This window comes from Hypanus sabinus, chromosome 27, assembly GCF_030144855.1.
Source record: "Hypanus sabinus isolate sHypSab1 chromosome 27, sHypSab1.hap1, whole genome shotgun sequence".
NCBI classification, from domain to species: domain Eukaryota; kingdom Metazoa; phylum Chordata; class Chondrichthyes; order Myliobatiformes; family Dasyatidae; genus Hypanus; species Hypanus sabinus.
This window is the reverse complement of record NC_082732.1, coordinates 1,269,798-1,294,784: the sequence shown is the minus strand read 5'-3', so window position 1 is coordinate 1,294,784 and position 24,987 is coordinate 1,269,798. Positions and strand designations below refer to the sequence as shown.

Genomic DNA, 24,987 nt, shown 5'->3' with positions numbered 1-24,987 from the left:
CTCTGCTAGATTATGTATTGCACTGAACTGCTGCTGCTAAGTTAACAAATTTCACGTCACATGCTGGTGATAATAAACCTGATTCTGATTCTTACAACAGTGACCAATAAACACCTGCTCCTGCTGACTATTGGGCGAGGGTCTATAATACAGCCAACTAGAGTGCCTTTCTCTTTCTGTTTCTAAGTTCTACCATATGGCCTCACTGGTCAATCCCCCTGGAAAGTCACCTCTACATATGGCTAAGTATACATCTCTCTTATTGAAAAGACACACCCCCTCCTCGCTTACTGTATCTCTGTCACATCTGGGTGCCACAATAATGTAGTGGTTAGCGCAACTCTATTGTAGCTCAGGGCATCAGAATTCAGTGTTCAATCCTGCTGTCCTCTGTGAGGAGTTTGTACGTTCTTTCCGTGGGATGTGTGGGTTTTCTCTTGGTGCTCCAGTTTCCTCCCACAGTTCAAAGACATACAATTAATTGTATTGTAAATTGTCCTGTGATTAGGTGAGGGTTAAATCAGGAGTTATTCAGGATTGTGACTTGTAGGGCCAGAAGGGCTGATTCCACCTCATAAAGTAAAATCTGCATCGTGGAATGTTGAGCTGGTAGGATACCCGTGCATTCTGATCATCATACTCTGCCATTTTTATCCATTCACTCATCCAAATTCCCTTGCAGATTCTTGTTATAGGGCTTCAATACACTCATTCTCTTTAACAATTACTAACATTGATATGAAATAATTGAGACCTCGGCACTGATCCCTCTGGTGTACTGAAAATGGCCCGTTTACCCTGCTTATTTATTACCACAGTGCCTTCAACTAGTATTTATTAAACTTTCCCTACATTGACACTGAACTGACTGGTTGCAGTTACTGGGTTTTTCCTCATACCCTGTATGAATAAGTGCATGTTCTTTCACTTTGTAGTGAGGGAAGACACAGTTCAGTAATTACTATATACAGACAATGGACCTTACAGAGTCACAATTTACAATCTCTTCAAAAGTCTCAAGATAAAACAATAGAGAAATTAACATACATCTTGATTGGTCATGTCCCAGTAAGGTCGCTCCCCATAGGACATTACTTCCCACATGACTATACCATAACTCCAAACATCACTGGCTGATGTGAACTTCCTGTACTGAATGGCCTCTGGAGCTGTCCAGCGGATTGGAATTTTCCCTCCCTGAAAGCAAAAAAAAAGCACTTTTAATCACTGGAGCTAATAGAGTTCATTTTTGTTACGATTACATTAACACTGGCATGGCAACATAGGATTAATTTTAGAACAAAGGATCATCCAGGTTGGAAACATTTAGACTATTTACTGGATGGATAAAGGGGGCACCTTAGCAGGGCAGATGAGCAGGAGGAACTAAGGATGGAAACAAGACAGGAAACTGATAGGCAAGGGTGGAGGAGGAAGAGACCAGGGAAGAAGGCAAGAAAGACCACAGTACAAAATGATGAAGAATGTTAAGGGGACAAGCGCAAAGGCACTGAGTCTCAATACACAAGGTATTTACTGTAAATTATGAATTAACTGTAGAAATAAATGCAAATGGATTGAATATGGTGGTGATTACAGAGACACAGCTACAGGGTGATACGGGATAGAAAATGTACACCAAAGGAGACACGATAAGCGGAAAGGACAGGCAAATGTAACATGAAGGAGAGTAGCGTAGTTAAGATATAATCAACACAATAATGTGCAAGAATAGAAGTGTAAATGAGTTTGTTGTAAAGCCTACTATATGACTCAGGAAATTTATGAAATGAATCAATACTGTTGGAGCTAAGGAATACCAAAGGGCAGAAAATATCAGTAGGGGTTGCACCCAGATATTCAGACAGCAGCAATGATACAGGGGACAGCAATGAACAAGGAATTAGAAACTCAGGCAATACGAGTACAAATGATATGGATAACTCCAATCTACATGAAGATTGGGCAAAACAAATTACCAGGAACAATGTAGAGGGTGAATTTCTGCAGTGATGATGATGATGGAACACCTGGAGAGAAAGCTGTTTTAGACTGGGTACTGTGTACCAAGAAAGGATTAATAATAAACCTGGTGCATGGGGTCATGTGAAGCAGAGCACCCATAACACTGATAGATTTCTTCATGAAGATGGAGAATGAGAGGATGATTCTGAGACTAGGGTCCCGAACCTAAAGAAAGGATATTGTGAAGGTGTGAGGCATGAGTTAGCCTTGAGAGACTGAGAACATTACTTAAGGTCCTGACAGTGGATAGACAACAACAAACTCTTTCCACAAATTTTGTTAGATCTGGTGAGCTTTCCCAGCAATTTCTGTTTCTATTTCAAACATTATTTGGGATATGCCTTTACAAATGAAGATACGAGTAACTTCCCAGAAATACTGTGGATGGTCCAATGAGGGGAGCTGAATGACAGGAGTATTAATGGGACAATGGTGTTAGGGAAACTGAATGAATTAAAGACCGATAAATCCTCAGAGCCTTCATAGGCTGAATCTCAGAGAATTAAAAGAAATGCCTGAGAAATATTGGATACATTGTAGGTGATTTCTCAACATTCTTTAAAGTCTGGAACAGTTCCTACAGATTAGAGCAGGCATGGGCAAACTACGGCCCGGGGGCCATATGCGGCCCGTTAAGCTTTTTAATCCGGTCTGCAGAACTTCATATTAATAAACCTTGTTAAATTTTTTTCCCCGCAATTCTGGTGCTTTCCCAATAGATGACGCACTCTATATACATTGACCTTTGTTGAGGTGCAGCGTATTACTCCACATTTGCGCTTTACTCTTTGTTCGGCTCGACCTATTTGTGTGAACAGGAGTTCGGCGTCATGAACATCAACAAAGCCAGCCACAGATCCAAGTTAACTGACCAACACCTCAGATCCATCCTGAGAATCGTCACAACAAAACTAAATCCAGACTTTGATGCATTGGCTAAAAAGGGAGACCAACAACACTGTTCCCACTGAAATTAAAAATAAGATTCTTCGTTGTGTTGTGTATAAAATGCATTTGAAAATATTTTTTTCAATAAGCCTTACATGTTACATGTCATTTCTGTTAAGTGATGGACATGAGTAGTGCGCAGGTGCACGTACGTTCTCAAAAAATATGCGCTCCAGATCAAATAACGCGCTCCGCATACCGGCGCGCTGTCACTGTTCTGTCTTTGTGCTGGTCGTTGTTGAGTTTTGGCACAGGGGACAATTGAATAAGAAGGAGCAGGACAAGTAGACCTGCATCTCCTACCGTTTTTGAAATCAAGACAGTCAGGAGGAGAGTGATGATGATAATATCTTGAAGGATAACAGAATTTTCAGTGCTTTAAAATAATAACTGTTATTATTAAAAAAGCTGTATTTTATTCATTTAATTTTCAGTGTTTTAAAAGTCATTTCAATAAATAGCTAAATACCATGGGACTTCAAAGACAGATATTTTGTTGTAATGCATTTGTTCATTTTCAATTGAAATTAAAGCACATGTTTTCTACATATCCCATGATACTTTATTTTCTCTTATGAGGTGTATTACCAAAACACTCCGTCTATCTGCTCCTGGTCCAGCCCCCCTGTCAAATTTTAGAACAGTTTGTGGCCCACAAGTCAAAAAGTTTGCCCACCCCTGGATTAGAGGGTGGTGACTATTTAAAAAAAAGGAGATAGAAAGAAAGCGGGATGTAATGGCCAAGTAGCCTGATATCACTGCTGAGGAGAACATTACAGGCCACTACAAATGTTGGGGTAACCACTAGGATAAGGGTGACTGGAAATGACAAAGTCAAGATGAATTTGAAAGCACAAGACAGAAGAGATACTGCAGATGCTGGAAATCTGGAGCACACACAATGTGCTGAAGAAACTCATTGGGTCAGTCAGCATCTCTGGAGGGAAATGAACAGTCAATATTTTGGGCTAAGACTACATTTGAAAAGGAATACTGTGTTTGACAATTCAACTGGAATATTTTGAGGATGTAACAAGTAGATAAAGGAGAACCAGTGGATGTGAATCATCTTAGAAAAGCTTTAGAATGCATGCATAATTAAAGCAATGAAATTGGGATAAGGTGTTGAATAGAGAACTGGATGGATAAAGAACTGGCTGATTAGAGTCTTTAGATGTTTTCCAAGTGATACACTACAAGTCAGCAATTTGTACTGTACCAATCCTGTGACCCTATAAATTCACAAGACACACTAATGGTTTGGTTGAGGGAGTTAAATGTAACATCTGAAAAATTATGGACAGCACAAAGCTGGGCAAGAGGATGAATCCTGAGGAGGGTGCAAATAAGCTCTAGATTGATTTGAATGGCTTCAAGGAGTGGGCAGATACATTCTAGTTGCAACCTAGGTTGAATAAGTGTGAAATGTTGATGGCAATAGGAAGAATGTAGATCATTATCAGAATGGTGATAAAGGGGGAAAGGGAGAGGTACAAGAAGAGTTAGTTGCCCTCAGGGACCAGCTGTTGCAGAGCAGCATGCAGATGCAGAAGACAGATATGGAGGCAAATTGTACAGTGGCCTTCTTAGTGAGAGGATTCAGGTACAAGAGCAGGGATGTCTTGCTACAGTTGTATAGGACCTTGGTGAGACTGGAGCTTGAGTATCATGAGCAGTTTTGATTTTAATTGCAGAAAGACTTTTTTGTTATAGAAAGAGTTTGGCAAGCCTTTCCAGACTCATCCCTGAAGACTGATTCAGTTAGGATGATTTTATTCAGAGTTTAGAAGTTATAGAGTAAATCTCACAGAAACCTACCAGATCCCCTGATTTAATCCTAGCCCAAACAGTTTAGACATAGGAAGGCTGCCCAGTGGTTGGGGAGCCCAGGATCAAGAGTTAGAGTCTAAGGAGAAAGGGAAAGCCATTTAAAAATATAATGAGGAAAAATTTCTGGGAGAAGAAACAGATGACCAAGTCTGAGGAAAGTCCATCTCACACCCCCCCATCCTCATCACATTCTACAGGGGTTGTGTTGAGGGCATCCTGAGCAACTGCATCACTGCCTGGTTCGGAAATTGTACCATCTCGGATCGCAAGGCCCTGCAGGGGATAATGAGGTCGGGGTCTCGCTTCCCGCCATTACAGACATTTACACAACAAGCTGCACCCGCAGAGCAAACAGCATTATGAAAGACCCAACGCACCCCTCATACAAACTCTTCTCCCTCCTGCCATCTGGGAAAAGGCACCAGAGCATTCAGGCTCTCACGACCAGACTATGTAACAGTTTCTTCCACCAAGCCATCAGACCCTCAATACCCAGAGCCTGGACTGACACCAACTTACTGCCCTCTACTATGCCTATTGTCTTGTTTATTATTTATTGTAATGCCTGCACTGTTTTGTGCACTTTATGCAGTCCTGGGTAGGTCTGTAGTCTAGTGTAGTTTTTTTTCTGTGTTGTTTTTACGTAGTTCAGAGTAGTTTTTGTATTGTTTTATGTAGCACCATGGTCCTGAAAAACATTGTCTCGTTTTTACTGTGTACTTTACCAGCAGATATGGTTGAATTGACAATAAAAAGTGACTTGACTTACGCTGTACAGACGTTAAATGGCTTCGATATGGTTACAAGAAACAGGATGGAGTAATGCCACAAAACATTTATACTCTGATTTGTGCTATTGCTTCAGTGCTTTATTGTTTTATTGTGTGCTGTTTTATTGTTAAATGAAGAATTGTTCGGAAACTCCAGATGAATACTGAATCAGAATCCTGAACCACTTCCTTCATTCTAACTGGGAGCATGGAAAATGGCATCAATATAAAGAATAAGGCACAAGATAAATTGATGAATAGCAAAAATATTGGCACAAGACAAAATGGAGAAGACAGGGTTTGTTGGGGGGTAGGGGCAAGGACTTTTGGGAACAACATTCAATATTACCCAAACTCACTGAAATTTTTTAAAGGTGTGATTTACCAAAGCACTTGTATATGTAGGGTCTGATGTGTCTTCCTCTAGGAATCTGGACAATCCAAAGTCAGAAACCTTGCATACGAGGTTGCTGTTAACGAGTATATTGCGGGCTGCAAGGTCTCTGTGCACGTAGCTCATTTCTGCCAGATATTTCATTCCAGCAGCGATTCCTCGCAGCATTCCAACCAGCTGTATAACTGTGAACTGTCCATCATTTTGCTGAAAAATAAAAATGAAAAGGTATTACCATAACATTATCTCTATCTGCATGCTTGGTGCCCTGACAGTTGTTTCTCACAGAGTACCATGGAATCAGGATAGGCTGGTCCAGATGTTTAAATAGTAATATGGAATTCACAGTGAACTGGTAAATTGGATACACATTTGGTTTGGTCTTAGAAACCAAAGGGTACTGATGGAGGGCTGTTACCCTGACTAGAGGTTTGTAATTTAATTTTTATATATATTGAGATACAGTGGCCCTTCTGGCCCTTCCAGCTGCACCACCCAGCAATCCCCCTATTTAATCCTAGCCTAATCACCAGACAATTTACAATGAAGTATAGTTTTTTTGGATTCCAGAAGGAAACCAGAGCACTTAGAGGTGTCACGTACTAAACCAACAGAAATGGAACGATACGTTTGAGTCTGGTGATACTGTAACTAAAGGTGTTTATTAGTAAACTAAGTAATATAGTATCAAAAATGCAAATATACATATAAAACAGGTTAGCAATAATAAATGCAGAAGTGTAGGAATAAGAATCAAAACCAAGCTCTATCGTAAATGAGGGGGTAAATGAATAGTCTTAAGATAATGCAGAGCTCAGTTCAGTTTGGGTTAATGTAGTTGCTGTTGTGATATGAGAGAGAGAGAGAGAGAGAGAGAGAGAGATGAGCAGCTGCAGCAGGCAAACCTTCCAGTGTCTTCGTGTTCCGTTGTACTGTTGTGGTCACCAATTATGACCCCTCCGTTCCAAGCCAGACCGTTCTTCAGTGGTGGGCCTGCCACCCAGATGAGGGTGGACACACACACAAGCCCCCAAGCCCCCACCGGCCTGGTTTCACACACTGTGAGCCTCTGACTGATTCTCCCAAATTGATCCTCCAAGCCCCCATCTTCCTGTGGGTACACAACACTCTTTCAGTGTCCAGTGGCGTGTCTGCCTGTGTCTCAGCAGACTCATTTTTTATCTCCCTTGCCTGGGTACCAGCCATCCATCAACTGATCATGTCCATCAAACTGGCCACTCCCTCCTGTCTCAGCAGGCACCTGGCATCACTCTGCTGTGTCAGCAAGGATTCACACAAACAGGCAAAGTCCTTGGAAGTAAAGTCAATAACCAGCGAAGAAGCCATAATTTTAAATCCTTGTGTCTCTCTCATTATAAACATGTGCAGCATGGCGCCTCTCCCCCTTTATCCCTCTCTCTTGTTAGCAGCATAGTTCACGGGGGTCAACTCTGGACCCCATCTCCCCATGGTTTTCTCATCACACATAACAGAGGAAACCAGCGTGATCACAGGAAGAACGTACAAACTCCTAACAGAGAGCGGCAGGAATTGAACCTGGTTTGATGGTACTGTCAAATGTTGTGCTAACCACTACGCTACCATGCCACCCTAGCAGTAATCAGTGGTGTTCCACTAGAATCAATACTAGAATCCATGTTGTTAGCATTATATATTAATGTTTTGGATAGAACTGTGGCCAGGACTCTTAAGTACATTAATGTATAGAGGGATCTTGGTGTGCAAGACCATAGCTCCCTGAATGTGGCAAGAAGTCGAATGAGTGGGAAAGAAGGTGTTTGACATGGTTAAGACCATAAGACATAGGAGCATAATTAGGCCATTCAGCCCATCGAGTTGGCTTTACCATTTCATCATGGCTGAACCCAGATCCCACTCAACCCCATTTACCTCTCACCATCCATTGATGTCCCAACTAATCAGGATTCTATCAACTTTTGCTTTAAATATACCCACGGACTTGGCCTCCACCGCAGTCTGTGGAAGAGCATTCCACAGATTCACCGCTCTTTGGTTAAAAAAGAAACCTCCTCACTTCTGCCCTAAAAGGTCACCCCTCAATTTTGAGGCTGTGCCCTCTAGTTCTGAATACCCACACCAGAGAGAACATCCTCTCCATATCCACCTTATCTAGTCTTTTCAATATTCAGTAGGTTTCAATGAGATCTCGACACATTCTTCTAAATTCCTGTGAGTACAGGCACAAAGCTGCCAAACGATCCGCATATGTTAACCCCTTCATTTCCAGAATCATCCTTGTGAACCTCCTCTGGACTCTCTCCAATGACAATATGTCCTTTCTGAGATAAGGGGCCCAAAACCATTGACGATATTCCAAGTGCAGCCTGACTAGTGTCTTATAAAGTCTCAGCATTATCTCTTTGTTTTTATATTATACTCCCCTTGAAATACATGCCAACATTGCATTTGCCTTCTTTACCACAGACTCAACCAGTGAATTAACCTTCTGGGGGTTTTGCATAAGGACTCTTAAGTCCCTTTGCTCCTTGATGCTTGAATTTTCTTCCTATTTAGATAACAGTCTACACTATTGTTCCCTTAACCAAAATGCATTATCATACATTTCCCAACACGGTATTCCACCTGCCACTTTTTTGCCCATTCTTACAATATGTCTAAGTCCTGCTGCAATTGCATTGCTTCCTCAGCACTATCTACCTCTCCACCTATCTTCATATCATCTGCAAACTTTGTGACAAAGCCATAAAATTCATTACCTAAATCACTGACAAACAATGTGAAAAGTAGCGGTTCCAATACTGATTCCTGAGGAACACCACTAGTCACTGGCAGCCAACCAGGAAAGGCCCAATTTATTTCCACTCGCTGCCTCCTGCCTGTCAGTCATTCCTCTGTCCATGCCAGTATCTTTCCTGTAACACCATTGGATTTTATATGGTTAAGCAGCCTCATGTGAAGCACTTTATCAAATGCCTTCTCTAAATCTAAGTAAATGACATCCATTGCCTCTCCTCTGTTTTCCCATGCTTGTTACATCCTCAAAGAACTGTGACAGATTTGTCAGTCAAGATTTCCCTTTACAGAAACCATGCCAAGTTTGACTTATTTCATCATTAGTATCCAAGTATCCCAAAACCTCATCCTTAATAATGGACGCCAACACTTTCCCAACCACTGAGCTTAGACTAACTGGCCTATAACTTCCTCTCTTTTTAAAGAGTGGAGTGACATTTGCAATCTTCCAGTCTTCCAGGACCATGCCAGAATCAAGTGATTCTTGAAAGATCATGACCAATACATCTATTATCTCTTCAGCTATCTCTCTCGGGACTCTGGGATGTAGTTCATCTGGTCCAGGTGACTTACCCACCTAAAGACCTTTCAGTTTGCCTTGCACTTTTTCATTGTAATAGTAATGCCACACACTCCTGCTCCCTGACACTCACAGAGCTCTGGCATACAGCTAGGATCTTCCACAGTAAAGACTGAAGCAAAGAACTTATTAAGTTCATCTGTCATTTCTTTGTCCCTCATCAGCATTATTTTCTGGTGTCTAGTATCAACTCTCACCCTCCCCCCCCCCTTTTGCTCTGTACATAACTGAAAACTTCCAGTATCTTGCTTTATATTATTGGCTAGTTTGCCCTCATATTTCATCTTTTCTCTTCTTAGGGCTTTTTTAGTTGCCTTTTTTTGGATTTAAAAAATTTCCCAATCACTCAACTTCACCCACTTTTGCTACCTTACATGCCCTTTCTTTGGCTTTTATGCAGTCCTTAACTTCCCTTGTCAGACACAGTTGCCTAGCCCTGCCATTTGAGAAGTTCTTCTTCTGTGGGACATAGCTACCCTGCCCTTGTGAACTATTCCCAGAAACTTCAGGCTCCTTTGTTGTGTTGCCATCCCCTCCAGTATCCCTGAACAATCCACTTGGCAAGCTCTTCTCACATGCCTCTATATTCCAAACACATGATTTGGGCTTCTCCTTCTTCAATTGCAAAATGAATTTAATCATATTATGATCACTGCTTCCTGAGGTTTTGTTTATGTTAAGCTGACTAATGAAATCTAAGATAGACAATACTCAATCTAAGATAGCCTTTTCCCTGGTAGGCTTGCCTTTATTGGTTGGAGCATTCAATGTAGAAGTTGGGAAGTTATGCCGCAGCTGTATAAAACTTTAGTTGGGTCATATGTGAAGTATTATCTGCAGTTCTCAACACATCATTACAGATAGAATGTGGAGCCTTTGGAGAGGATCTTGAAGTGGTTTGCAGCATCCTGCATGACTTAGTTAGAACATATTAGCTAAAAGGATAGTTTGGACAAACTTGGACTGATCATCAGATGCTGAGGGATACTCAACAGAACTATATAAAATAACACGAGGCATACATAGGTTAGAGGGAGTTTTTCCCAGGGAGGAAGTGTGAAATACTGGAGGAGATATCTTCAAGGTGTGAAGGAAAATATTTAAGAGATTTGCAGGGTAAGCTTTTTTCCCTCACAGTGTAAGTGCTTAGAATGTGGTATCAGGAAGGGTGCGGATAGCAGATAAACGGTGATGTGTGTTACATATCCCGTAACTGGATAACTTACCAGCAAAGATAGAGAGGTCTGTTGAAGTCTGTTGTCACTATTTTCAAACATTTTATTCGTAAAGGGACACAAAGGTAGGGTTAATACATACATTCAGATAAGTCACATTGTCAATACTCAATCTAAAGCGCGGGTATATTAATAATCATCATTCTTAAATGAGCTCTGTTGATGTCTAGGGGTTAATAGATTGTCCGTTGGAAATATAAAAGTCACTCTGAAAGTGTGCCAGCCTCAGCCCGTTGAAAATCGCTGAGTTCTTTCGGGGGGGCGCCCGAGAGAGAGAGATTGGGGGGAGAGGAGAAAGAACTTGCCGAGTCTCGATGAATCCTCCGTGAAAATCGGGGGAGTGTTGGTTTCCTCTCCCCGATGTTAGTTAAAAGCGGTTTCCTGTGATTCCAGCCACAGATTCCAATCCCGGAATCTAATGCACGTGGCTTCCTTCAGAATGGCTTCCCGCTTCTGCGGGAACACTCTCGTGTCTTCTTGGTGCGTCTGAGGGGCTGTCCCCCTGTGACTCTCCTTTATACTTCCTCACGGGGTCGCAGGTGTCAATCAGGTTGGGATGATGCAATCTCTCTCTCAACCAGCCCACCTTGCCCAAGGGCTTTACACGTGGTCTCCATGAGACAATAGTCGCTGTTGTCTTTATTCTGTATCGCTGGTGATACCTGCAATTTGGCACGTATCTCTCTCTCTCTCCGACTGGGTCTACTGACACCCCCCCCCCCCAACGGGTGCTCTTACGATTCTCCGGAAGGAGGGGGCTGCTCCCGCTCCTTCGGCCCCTCAGAGCTGTGGTACCTTCATAACATGTGTGGGAGATATCTAGGCTGGCAGGTGTACAGGCAGTGTATTGTGTGGTATAGACCAAGTGCAGGCAAATGGGAGTAATTAGACTGACATCATTTAGCACAGACATTGTATTCCTGCATTGAGTTGTTCTGATGTTCTTTTCTGAATGAAGATTCTCTGTAAGGAATACACTCTAGTAAGGAAGTGCTAGATGACTTTGTCTATTTGCTGATGGAAACAGGTCGAATTGGAAGGGTTTTTAATTTCTTTTTCAAAAGAAAACTGTCTGATATCTCCTGAAAGAACACACAGTAGCTGAACATCTTACCCTGAGGAAGGAGTCCAGCGAACCATTCTCCATGAACTCTGTGATGATCATTACTGGGCTACTTTTGGTGACCACTCCTTCCAGATGTATGACATTCGGATGATCAAATTGTCCCATGATGCTTGCTTCACTCAGGAAATCCCGTCTCTGCTTCTCTGTATAACCAGATTTTAATGTCTTGATAGCCACAAATATTTCCCTCTTTCCAGGTAGCTTGAGATGTCCACTGCACACCTCTCCAAATTCACCTGGTGGGAAAGCCAAAGGAATAATTGTCTCATGGGTATTGTTTGGGTCAATTTCCCATGATGGGGCACAAAGGTTGTAAACACGGAATCACCATCTTCCCAGAATTAATCAGAAATTGCCTGTATAGAACGTCTTAAAATAACTTACGTTATTGATCTTGATTCCATGTTAGGTCAATTCCCACTCTGTGTTCACTTTTTTTCCAGAAACATATAAGAAATTGAAACTGCAACAGGCTACTCTCACTCAATCGATAAGATCATAGCTGATCCTTTTTACCATACTATCCCTTCCTGCACTAAAACCATATTCCTTTCCTCCTTCACCATAAAAACTCAAGATATAATGTTTAAAATCATGAACACTGTCTAATACAGTTAGCAAGAACAGTTTCTATTCATGGAGGGGGCAAGAATTAATCTGCAAGGTGATTCTAAAATAACTAAAATGACAAGAGTGTACTTAAAGTTTGTTTGGGCTGTAGTGGAAGCAGATTCAGCTGCAACATTCAATAAAAAAGCAGTATATGTATATAAACAGGTGCACCAGAAGGCTGTGTGCTTGGAAGGCCCATTCTACTCGCTTTATATTTATGACTGTGTGGCTAAGCACAGCTCTAATGCCATATTCAAATTTGCTGACAATATGTTGCCAAATCAAAGCTGCTGACCTATCAGCATATAGGAGAGAGACCAAAAATTTGGCTGAGAGGTGCCACAACAACCTTTCAATCAATGCTAGAAAGATCAAGGAACTGATTATTGACTTCAGGAGGGGGAAACCAGAAATCCACAAGCTAGTCTTCATTGTAATATTCCAGAGGTGGAGAGGGACAGCAACTTGAAATTCTTCAGTTTTACCATTTCAGAGGATCAATCCTAAGTTCTGCATTTAAGTGCCATTACAAAGAAAGCACAATGCCTCTACTTTCTTAGAAGTTTGCAAAGATTCAGCGTGTCATCAAAAACTCTGACAAGCTTTTATAGATGAGTGGTGGAGATTATATTGACTAGTTGCATCACAGCCTGGTATGGAAACACGAATGTCTTAAAAAGGAAAATCCTACAAAAGTTAGTGGATACAGCCCAGTCCATCATGGATAAAGCCCTCCCCACCATTGAGCACACCTACATGGAGCATTGTCGCAGGAAAGCAGAATCCATCATCAAAGAACCCCACCACCCAGGCCATGCTCTCCTCTTGCTGCTACCACCAGGAAGGTGGTACAGGAGCTTGAGGACCCATATCACCAGGTTCAGGAGCAGTTACTGTATGACCCCCTCAACTATCAGGCTTTTGAAACAAAGGGGATAATTTCAATCAACTTCACCCCAACACTAAACTGTTACCACAACCAATGGACTCATTTTCGAGGACTCTTCATCTCATGTTCTTGATATTTATTGTTTATTTATATTATTATTTGCTTTGTTTCTTTATATTTACTGTGAATGTCCACAAAATATAGGGTTTTATAAGGTGACATATATGTACTTCGATAATCAATACATATATTGATTGCATCAAACTTCAAACCTTGAAAGGAAAGAAATTGCAGGGCGATGGGAGCACGGCTTCGTGCAGCAACTATTCTGTGAGCGATGTGATTCTACTCTCAGTTTTGTCCTGCTATTTACAAGGATTAGATTCCTCATGCTCGTACCTACAGACTTCCAGTTCCAGCAGAATTTTTACTGTAGTTCCGAACACCTCCAGCTTGAAACAATCCCCAGTCACATCCTCCCCACCTCTTAATCATCCAATGTGCATTTCCTCTGGGACATTCTAGTTCATTCTCTCATCTTCTGCAACACACATACCTATTTCACAGCTCTTTCACAAGCAGCTGTAGGGAAATTAACATCTGCTTTTGCTGCTTACTCCAGTTGGTGTTCATAATGTGAATGCCATTATCCCAAGGAAGCTAAAGTATGCCAATTCAGTTACTTCTCAATTTAATTTTCCATTCTGACCTCTCCGTCTGATGCACCATCAATAACTCACTCTGAGACGTAAAGGCGAGATATCGGCTTTTATTGACTGGAAGAAGGAACAAGCAGTGAGTGACCACTATACTACATCCTGGAGACTGAGGCCGGGCTCAGGCCTCAATCGCCTTTATACAGGGGTCTGTGGGAGGAGCCACAGGAGCAGTCAGTAGGGGGCGTGTCCAGACAGGCACATGTAGTTCACCATACTGTCATTGCTGCGAGCAGCATTTCATCCTCTGTCTCGACACCATGCTCTGCACTGAACTCAACAATTTTGTATGATCAGCCTCCAGTTTTACAGCCACATTTCCAACATTCTGAGTCTGCTGCTCTCTTCTGCTGAATTCAGATTTCACTCAGGGCCTCCATTTATCCCTCTTCCATTCACATCTCCTGTAATTCATTTAGCCTGCCTTCAGTGGTCGGGAAGATGTTGGAATGATTATTAAGTATGAGGTTTCAGAGTACTTGGAGGCATGTGATAAAGTAGGTAAGGTTTCCTTCAGGAAAATCTTATCAGTTGGAAATCTCTGAGGAATTAACAGGCAAGATAGACAAAGGAGAATTAGTGGATGCTGTTTACTTAAGATTTTCAAAGGTGTCACACACGAGGCTGCTTAACAAGATAAGAGCCCATGGTTTTACAGGAAAGACTCATTGATAGAAGGCTTGCAGACTGGCAGGAGGCAAGGAGTCAAAATAAAGGGGGCCTATTCTGGTTGGCTGTCGGTGACGTGGTGTTCCGCAGGGGCCGGTTTTGGGACCGCTTCTTTTCAAGTTCTATATCAATGGGTTTGTGGCCTAATTTGAAGACGATACAAAGACAGTTGGAGGGGCAAGTAGTGTTGAGAAAGTAGTGTCTGTAGAAGGACTTGGAACTGGTTGGGAGAATGGGCAATGAAGTACAGATGGACAATAGTGTAGGGAAATGTACCGTCATGCACTTTGGTATAAGAAATAAAGACTATTTCAGGATAAGCAGAAATCTCATTTCTCATTGATCTGTCAAATATCGAAAGGCCTAGATGGTGAAATGTAGAGTGGATGTTTTCTACAATGTGTGAGTCTAGGACCAGAAAGGCCTCTATTTAGAACAGAGAAGATAAGGAATTTCTTTAGCCAGAACGTGGCGAATCTGTGAAATTCATTGCAATGGATGGCTGTGATGGACAAGTCATTGGGTATATTTAAAGCAGAGGTTGGTAGGCTCTTGATTTGTCAGGGAGTCAAAGGTTATGGGAAGAAGGCAGGAGAATGACAAGATGAGCCGAATGGCCTAAATCTGTTCATAAGTCTTATAACGAGATGATGGGGTAATCCATTCCTGGATGTGACTGTTGTTTTCACTATTTGCCTTCCCTAAGCTCCCTTTAAGAAGATGATAGTGAGTCACCTTTTAAAAGATAACCTTTCTTTCTGATACCAAAGTGGATGATCCCATATGGATCATGGAGTGGTGCAGCACAGTGACAGGCCTTCCAATATATCATATTCATGCTAACCATGATCCCATTTTCCACCAACAGGGCCGGATCTTTCTCTCCGTATTCTGCCTGGAATCCAACCTCAATATATAACTCCCAAACACTCTGCTGTGTCTATCAAGGAACTTCTGTAAGTCTGAATACACTGAATGAGATAGCTTGCTCTTATCTATTCTGGTTATTCTAACCTAAAGATATTTAAACACTTTGTCGAATGTTATTTCCTTCTGGTGCTGTAGCAGTTCGTGCTGCTGCCTCATAGCTTCAGGGAGGTCACAGGTTAGGGATCTCCCAGTGGCCACCCATTTTAATTCCACTTCCCATTCCCATTCCGATATGTCCATCCATGGCCTCCTCCACTGTAGTGAAAAGGCCACTCTTGAGTTGGAGGAACAACACCTTATATTCCGTTTGGGTAGTCTCCCCTCCAACCTGATGGCATGAACATCGATTTCTCAAACTTCCAGTGATGCCTCTTCCCCCCTTACCATTTCCCATCCCCTTTTCCCTCTCTCATGTTATCTCTTTGCCTGCTCATCGCCTTCCTCTGGTGCTCCTCCACCCTCTTTTTCTTTCTTCCATGGTCTTCTGTCTCTTTCACCAATCAAATTCCCAGCTCTTTGCTTCATCCCTCCCCCTCCAGGTTTCACCTATAGCCTGGTGTTTCTCCAGTCCTGCCGAAGGGTCTTGGCCTGAAACATCGATTACGTTTTTTTCTATCGATGCTGCCTGGCCTGCTGAGTTCCTCCAGCATTTTGTGTGTGTTGCACAGGTAAGATAATTGGTTATTGCAAATGACCTTTTGTGTAGACAATTGATAATGAACCAAAGGGGAGTTGATGGGTGCATAAGAAAAAGGAAGATTGTAGGTGTACAGAGCAGCATTGGAGAGGAAGACTGTGAATGAAGGGATTACCCTGATGGAAGCTGGAATGGACCAGGCACCAAATGTCCCCATTGGCGCTGACTGCCCAAACTCGCTACTACTTCACAAGCGTCCAAATGCCACTTGCTTAACAGTTTTCCACATTTTCCCCTCCACTAAAGCAAGGCTAGCTAGTCCACAGTTCCCTGTTCAGCTTAGACCTCTGGGGAGGGGGAGGAGTACAACCTGGCAGGTGGTAGGTGAGACCAGGTGACAGGGAAGGTGGGTCGGTAGAGGAGGGAGGATAATGTGAGAAGCTGAGAGGTGATAGGTGAAAGAAGTAAAGGGCCATCCTGTGCCATGTGGCTTCCAACTCTGATTCCAAGCCTCCCAGTTTGGGCCCAGCAAAGATCCGAGATACCTGTATTCTATTGACTGCATCTCCTACCACAATGCCCCACTGTCCTTTCTTATCCTCTTTCTTCAGCCCTTTACATCCTGCACCTATCACCTTCCAGAGGCCTGAAGCATCACTTGCTTATTTCCCTCCATAGATGCTGCTTGTCCTGCTGAGTTCCTGCAGCATTAGTTTGCGCTGCTCAGAATTGTCTCTTGTAGTGTTTGCTGCATATCACTCAAACAGTTTCCTCTTACCCTCTACCATCCTCTGTTACTGCCAGGAAATCCTCCACTACTGCTGTTTTGATTGAATCACACATCAGAAATTCACTGATAAATTTAATAAATAAATTCATTTATTCTTCCATATTTCTGATTATTAGAGGGCTACAGTAAACACCAATTGATGTGATTCATACTTTCCTGTTCCTTGGTTACACTACATGATCTTTCTAGAACAACACCACTCTTCATGGCTTTCAATACTGGTCAATGAGCTTCCTTGTATTTCAACTCATTGTCCTTGTCTGACGAGCTTCGTGTTAAGCTGCTACCATCCATTTTTAAATTACATTTTAAGGAATGGCCACCAGGTCACAAGCTTGCATGGATATCTGTGTCCCACTGATTACTACCTTGATTTCTTAGCCTCTGAGCGTTAAAATTTCAACTTTAACAATTAAAATCAAAGAGACATAGGATGCTGGAAAGTTGAAAGAAAACCAGGCAATGCTAGAAAATCTCAGCAAGTCAGGCAGCATCTGTTAATGTTTTGGGTCTGCACGGTCCTCTGATGGCCAACATACAATAGGGCAGGAAATTACACCCAATGGCCAATTTATTAGGCAGCTCCAGTATTTAATAAAGTGGCTACTGAGTGTATGCTCGTGGTCTTCTGCTGCTAGCCCATCCACTTCAAGGACTGAGAGTCATTGAATGGTTTATTGTACATGATTTTATTTTTGAATAAAGTATATTTTGTTTAATAAAAAAAAGGTTTGACCTGTTGTACATTCAGAGATGCTCTTCTGCACACCACTGTTATTTGAGTAACACACACACAATGCTGGAGGGACTCAGCAGGCCAGGCAGCATCTATGGAAAAGAGGAAACAGTCCAGTCTGGCTCTCGGCCCTCCAGTTCCTCCAACATTTTGTGTGGGTTGCTTGGATTTCCAGCATCTGCAGATTTTCTCTTGACTGTTATCTGAGTTACTGTCGGCTTCCTAAAAGCTTGAATCGGTCTGGCCATTCTCCTCTGACTTCTCTCATTACCAAAGCATTTTCACCCTCAGATCTGCCACGCAATGGATTTTTTTTGTTTTCTGCACCATACTTTAGTTCAGCATTCAACACAATCATCCCTCAGAAGCTGATTGGAAAGCTGAGCCGATTGGGCTTGAACACCTCCCTCTGCAACTGGATCCTAGACTTACTGACTGAGAGACCTCAGTCAGTCTGGATCGGGAGCAGCATCTCCAACACCATCACACTGAGCACGGGGGCTCCCCAGGGCTGCATGGTCAGCCCACTGCTGTTCACTCTGCTGACCCACGACTGTGCTGCAACACACAGCTCAAACCATATCATCAAGTTCGCCATTGACACGACCGTGGTGGGTCTCATCAGCAAGAACGATGAGTCAGCTTACAGAGAGGAGATGCAGCAGCTAATGGACTGATGCAGAGCCAACAACCTGTCTCTTAATGTGAACAAAACAAAAGAGATGGTTGTTGACTTCAGGAGAGCACGGAGCGACCACTCTCCACTGAACATTGACGGCTCCTCAGTAGAGATCGTAACGAGCACCAGATTTCTTGGTGTTCACCTGATGAAGAATCTCACCTGGTCCCTCAACACCAGCTCTATAGCAAAGAAAGCCCAGCAGTGTCTCTACTTTTTGCGAAGGTTGAGGAAAGTCCATCTTCCACCACCCCCCATCCTCATCACATTCTATAGGGGTTGTATTGAGAGCGTCCTGAGCAACTGTATAACTGCCTGGTTCGGAAATTGCACCATCTTGGATCGCAAGACCCTGCAGCGGATAGTGAGGTCAGCTGAGAAGATCATCAGGGTCTCTCTTCCCGCCATCACGGACATTTACACTACACACTGCATCCGAAAAGGAAACAGCATTATGAAGGACCCTATGCACCCCTCATACAATCTCTTCTCCCTCCTGCCGTCTGGGAAAAGGCTCCGAAGCATTCGGTCTCTTACGACCAGACTATGTAACAGTTTCTTCCCCCAAGCTATCAGACTCCTCAATACCCGAAGCCTGGACTGAGACCTTGCCCTACTGTCCTGTTTATTTATTCTAATGCCGGTACTGTTTTGTGCATTTTATGCAGTCCAGTGTAGGTCTGTAGTCTAGTATAGCTTTCTCTGTGTTTTTTTTTATTACGTAGTTCAGTCTAGTTTTTTGTACTGTGTCATGTAACACAATGGTCCTGAAAAAAGTTGTCTCATTTTTACTATCACTGTACCAGCAGTTATGGTTGAAATGACAATAAAAGTTGACTTGGCTTGACTTGATACTATGTAAACTCTAGAGACGATTGTGTGCGAAAATCCCTGGAGATCAGCAGTTTCAAAGATACTCAAACTAACTAAATACTTTGTTATTCACACTTCTCCTGGCAAACAATCATCACAATTAATAGTCTGTAACTTCCCTTTGGACTTGGAGCAATTCAATGTGGGTTCCCAAGGCAAGGTGAGGCAGTAGGACTGTTGCCAAAAGCATTGAGGAGCGTGAAAAGTCGGGCACAGGACAAATGAAAGCCGTGGGTCCAGGGTTCAGAGCATATCCAAGTGGCAGAACCCGTTGTTTGGACGGAGATTTAAGCGTGGGACCAGATTTAAAAGTAAAAGGTGTTGAGGGCCATTTCAGATTGCAGCTCCATGACGTTTAGTCGGCTCTGCTCTGAATAATGGATCTAGGACTCTCGTTGTGGACTTGAGCTCAGAAACACTATTTGCTTGCAATTAGAGTTTGCATGATGTTTCTTTCATTGCACATTGAGTGCTCGACAGTTTCTTTTTTGGGTTCTCTTATCCTTTCATTTTTTACAGGTTCTTTTTTATGGGCATGATGTGGTTTTTACTGTCTGTCCATTATGCTGGGATACCCTTCTTTATGTGTATATAAACTTATGTTTCATTTGGCTGTGTTTGTTTTGTGGCTGCCTGTTACAAGATGATACTCAAGCTTGTATAATACTTTGAAAATGAACATACGTTGACTATGAGCTTTTAAACAGAATTGCAAAGAGAATGAGTAGGTAGCAAATAAATAAATGGCAAATGTAAACAAAATGAACATTACTAGAACCTGCAACTACGAGAGCAGTGAGAAACAACTGTTAGAAATATTGATTATTCTGATGTTTTTGATTTAGAGTTTAGCCTAGTCAGAAGAAGGTGCTGTGGATGGATGGAACTTGGCTGATGCACCATTAACTTGATTCTTCCGCAATGTGTCATGATTTTGTTTTTCTATTATAAACTAATCAATGAGAAGGCTTCTTCCAAAACTTATCCTTCCACCCTGGACCAACTCTCCACATCCTTTCCACCCTGGATCCACCTCTCCACACCCTTTCCACCCTGGACCACCTCTCCACACCCTTTCCACCCTGGATCCACCTCTCCACACCCTTTCCACCCTGGATCCACCTCTCCACACCCTTTCCACCCTGGATCCACCTCTCCACACCCTTTCCACCCTGGACCACCTCTCCACACCCTTTCCACCCTGGATCCACCTCTCCACACCCTTTCCACCCTGGACCACCTATCCACACCCTTTCCATCCTGGAGTCTCCACACCCTTTCCACCCTGGATCCACACCCTTTCTTCCCTGGACTCTCCACACCCTTTCCACACTGGACCACCTCTCCACACCCTTTCCATCCTGGACACTCCACAGCCTTTCCACCCTGGACGACCTCTCCACACCCTTTCCACCCTGGACCACCTCTCCACACCCTTTCCACCCTGGATCCACTCTCCACACCGTTTCCACCCTGGACCACCTCTGCACACCCTTTCTTCCCTGGACTCTCCACACCCTTTCCACACTGGACCACCTCTCCACACCCTTTCCATCCTGGAGTCTCCACACCCTTTCCACCCTGGATCCACTCTCCACACCCTTTCTTCCCTGGACTCTCCACACCCTTTCCACACTGGACCACCTCTCCACACCCTTTCCATCCTGGACACTCCACACCCTTTCCACCCTGGATCACCTCTCCACACCCTTTCCACCCTGGATCCACTCTCCACACCGTTTCCACCCTGGACCACCTCTCCACACCCTTTCCATCCTGGACTCTCCACACCCTTTCCACCCTGGATCCACTCTCCACACATTTTCCACTCTGGATCCACTCTCCACACCCTTTCCACCCTGGACCACCTCTCCACACCCTTTCCACCCTGGATCCACCTCTCCACACCCTTTCCATCCTGGACCACCTCTCCACACCCTTTCCATCCTGGACCACCTCTCCACACCCTTTCCACCCTGGATCCACCTCTCCACACCCTTTCCATCCTGGACCACCTCTCCACACCCTTTCCACCCTGAACTCTCTCTCCACATCCTTTCCACCCTGGATCCACTCTCCACACCCTTTCCACCCTGGATCCACTCTCCACACCCTTTCTTCCCTGGACTCTCCACACCCTTTCCACACTGGACCACCTCTCCACACCCTTTCCATCCTGGACACTCCACACCCTTTCCACCCTGGATCCACACTCCACACCCTTTCCACCCTGGATCCACTCTCCACACCCTTTCCATCCTGGATCCACTCTCCACACCCTTTCCACCCTGGATCCACTCTCCACACCCTTTCCATTCTGGATCCACTCTCCACACCCTTTCCCCCCTGGATCCACTCTCCACACCCTTTCCACCCTGGATCCACTCTCCACACCCTTTCCATCCTGGACTCTCCACACCCTTTCCACCCTGGATCCACTCTCCACACCCTTTCCACCCTGGATCCACTCTCCACACCATTTCCACCCTGGATCCACTCTCCACACCCTTTCCATCCTGGATCACCTCTCCACACCCTTTCCACACTGGATCCACTCTCCACACCCTTTCCACCCTGGATCCACTCTCCACACCCTTTCCACCCTGGATCCACTCTCCACACCCTTTCCATCCTGGACACTCCACACCCTTTCCACCCTGGATCCACTCTCCACACCCTTTCCACCCTGGAACCACTCTCCACACCCTTTCCATCCTGGACTCTCCACACCCTTTCCACCCTGGATCCACTCTCCACACCCTTTCCACCCTGGATCCACTCTCCACACCCTTTCCCCCCTGGATCCACTCTCCACACCCTTTCCACCCTGGATCCACTGTCCACACCCTTTCCATTCTGGATCCACTCTCCACACCCTTTCCCCCCTGGATCCACTCTCCACACCCTTTCCACCCAGGATCCACTCTCCACACCCTTTCCATCCTGGACTCTCCACACCCTTTCCACCCTGGATCCACTCTCCACACCCTTTCCACCCTGGATCCACTCTCCACACCCTTTCCACTCTGGATCCACTCTCCACCCCCTTTCCACCCTGGATCCACTCTCCACACCCTTTCCATCCTGGATCACCTCTCCACACCCTTTCCACCCTGGATCCACTCTCCACACATTTTCCACTCTGGATCCACTCTCCACACCCTTTCCACCCTGGTCACCTCTCCACACCCTTTCCACCCTGGATCCACCTCTCCACACCCTTTCCATCCTGGACCACCTCTCCACACCCTTTCCATCCTGGACCACCTCTCCACACCCTTTCCACCCTGGATCCACCTCTCCACACCCTTTCCATCCTGGACCACCTCTCCACACCCTTTCCACCCTGAACTCTCTCTCCACATCCTTTCCACCCTGGATCCACTCTCCACACCCTTTCCACCCTGGATCCACTCTACACACCCTTTCCACCCTGGATCCACTCTCCACACCCTTTCTTCCCTGGACTCTCCACACCCTTTCCACACTGGACCACCTCTCCACCCTTTCCATCCTGGACACTCCACACCCTTTCCACCCTGGATCCACTCTCCACACCCTTTCCACCCTGGATCCACTCTCCACACCCTTTCCATCCTGGATCCACTCTCCACACCCTTTCCACCCTGGATCCACTCTCCACACCCTTTCCATTCTGGATCCACTCTCCACACCCTTTCCCCCCTGGATCCATTCTCCACACCCTTTCCACCCTGGATCCACTCTCCACACCCTTTCCATCCTGGACTCTCCACACCCTTTCCACCCTGGATCCACTCTCCACACCCTTTCCACCCTGGATACACTCTCCACCCCCTTTCCACCCTGGATCCACTCTCCACACCCTTTCCATCCTGGATCACCTCTCCACACCCTTTCCACCCTGGATCCACTCTCCACACCCTTTCCACCCTGGATCCACTCTCCACACCCTTTCCACCCTGGATCCACTCTCCACACCCTTTCCATCCTGGACTCTCCACACCCTTTCCACCCTGGATCCACTCTCCACACCCTTTCCACCCTGGATCCACTCTCCACACCCTTTCCCCCCTGGATCCACTCTCCACACCCTTTCCACCCTGGATCCACTCTCCACACCCTTTCCATTCTGGATCCACTCTCCACACCCTTTCCCCCCTGGATCCACTCTCCACACCCTTTCCATCCAGGACTCTCCACACCCTTTCCACCCTGGATCCACTCTCCACACCCTTTCCACCCTGGATCCACTCTCCACACCCTTTCCACTCTGGATCCACTCTCCACCCCCTTTCCACCCTGGATCCACTCTCCACACCCTTTCCATCCTGGATCACCTCTCCACACCCTTTCCACCCTGGATCCACTCTCCACACCCTTTCCACCCTGGATCCACTCTCCACACCCTTTCCACCCTGGATCCACTCTCCACACCCTTTCCACCCTGGATCCACACTCCACACCCTTTCCATCCTGGATCCACTATCCACACCCTTTCCACTCTGGATCCACTCTCCACACCCTTTCCATCCTGGATCACCTCTCCACATTCTTTCCACCCTGGACCACCTCTCCACACCCTTTCCACCCTGGATCCACCTGTGCACACCCTTTCCATCCTGGACTCTCCACACCCTTTCCACCCTGGATCCACCTCTCCACACCCTTTCCATCCTGGACTCTCCACACCCATTCCACCCTGGATCACCTCTCCACACCCTTTCCACCCTGGATCCACTCTCCACACCCTTTCCATCCTGGATCCACTCTCCACACCCTTTCCACCCTGGATCCACTCTCCACACCCTTTCCATTCTGGATCCACTCTCCACACCCTTTCCCCCCTGGATCCACTCTCCACATGATTTCCACCCTGGATCCACTCTCCACACCCTTTCCACCCTGGATCCACTCTCCACACCCTTTCCACTCTGGATCCACTCTCCACCCCCTTTCCACCCTGGATCCACTCTTAACACCCTTTCCACCCTGGATCCACTCTCCACACCCTTTCCACCCTGGATCCACTCTCCACACCCTTTCTTCCCTGGACTCTCCACACCCTTTCCACACTGGACAACCTCTCCACACCCTTTCCATCCTGGACACTCCACACCCTTTCCACCCTGGATCCACTCTGCACACCCTTTCCACCCTGGATCCACTCTCCACACCCTTTCCATCCTGGACACTCCACACCCTTTCCACCCTGGATCCACTCTCCACACCCTTTCCATCCTGGATCACCTCTCCACACCCTTTCCACCCTGGATCCACTCTCCACACCCTTTCCACCCTGGATCCACTCTCCACACCCTTTCCACTCTGGATCCACTCTCCACCCCCTTTCCACCCTGGATCCACTCTCCACACCCTTTCCCCCCTGGATCCACTCTCCACACCCTTTCCACCCTGGATCCACTCTCCACACCCTTTCCATCCTGGACTCTCCACACCCTTTCCACCCTGCATCCACTCTCCACACCCTTTCCATCCTGGACACTCCACACCCTTTCCACCCTGGATCCACTCTCCACACCCTTTCCACCCTGGATCCACACTCCACACCCTTTCCATCCTGGATCCACTCTCCACACCCTTTCCACTCTGGATCCACTCTCCACACCCTTTCCATCCTGGATCACCTCTCCACATTCTTTCCACCCTGGACCACCTCTCCACACCCCTTCCACCCTGGATCCACCTGTGCACACCCTTTCCATCCTGGACTCTCCACACCCTTTCCACCCTGGATCCACCTCTCCACACC

General features: G+C 45.3%; 1 protein-coding gene across 1 annotated transcript in view; it reads right to left on the bottom strand.

Moving 5' to 3' along the window:
* LOC132381967 (ephrin type-B receptor 2) overlaps positions 1-24,987 on the bottom strand; it is a 468,380-nt gene that overhangs the window by 27,598 nt on the left and 415,795 nt on the right. The window contains exons 11-13 of the mRNA XM_059951670.1: positions 11,693-11,940; positions 5,959-6,174; positions 1,048-1,197 (exon numbers count right to left, since the gene is read on the bottom strand). Of these exons, the coding sequence (XP_059807653.1) occupies positions 1,048-1,197; positions 5,959-6,174; positions 11,693-11,940 (614 nt within the window). The remainder of the gene's footprint in view (positions 1-1,047; positions 1,198-5,958; positions 6,175-11,692; positions 11,941-24,987) is intronic.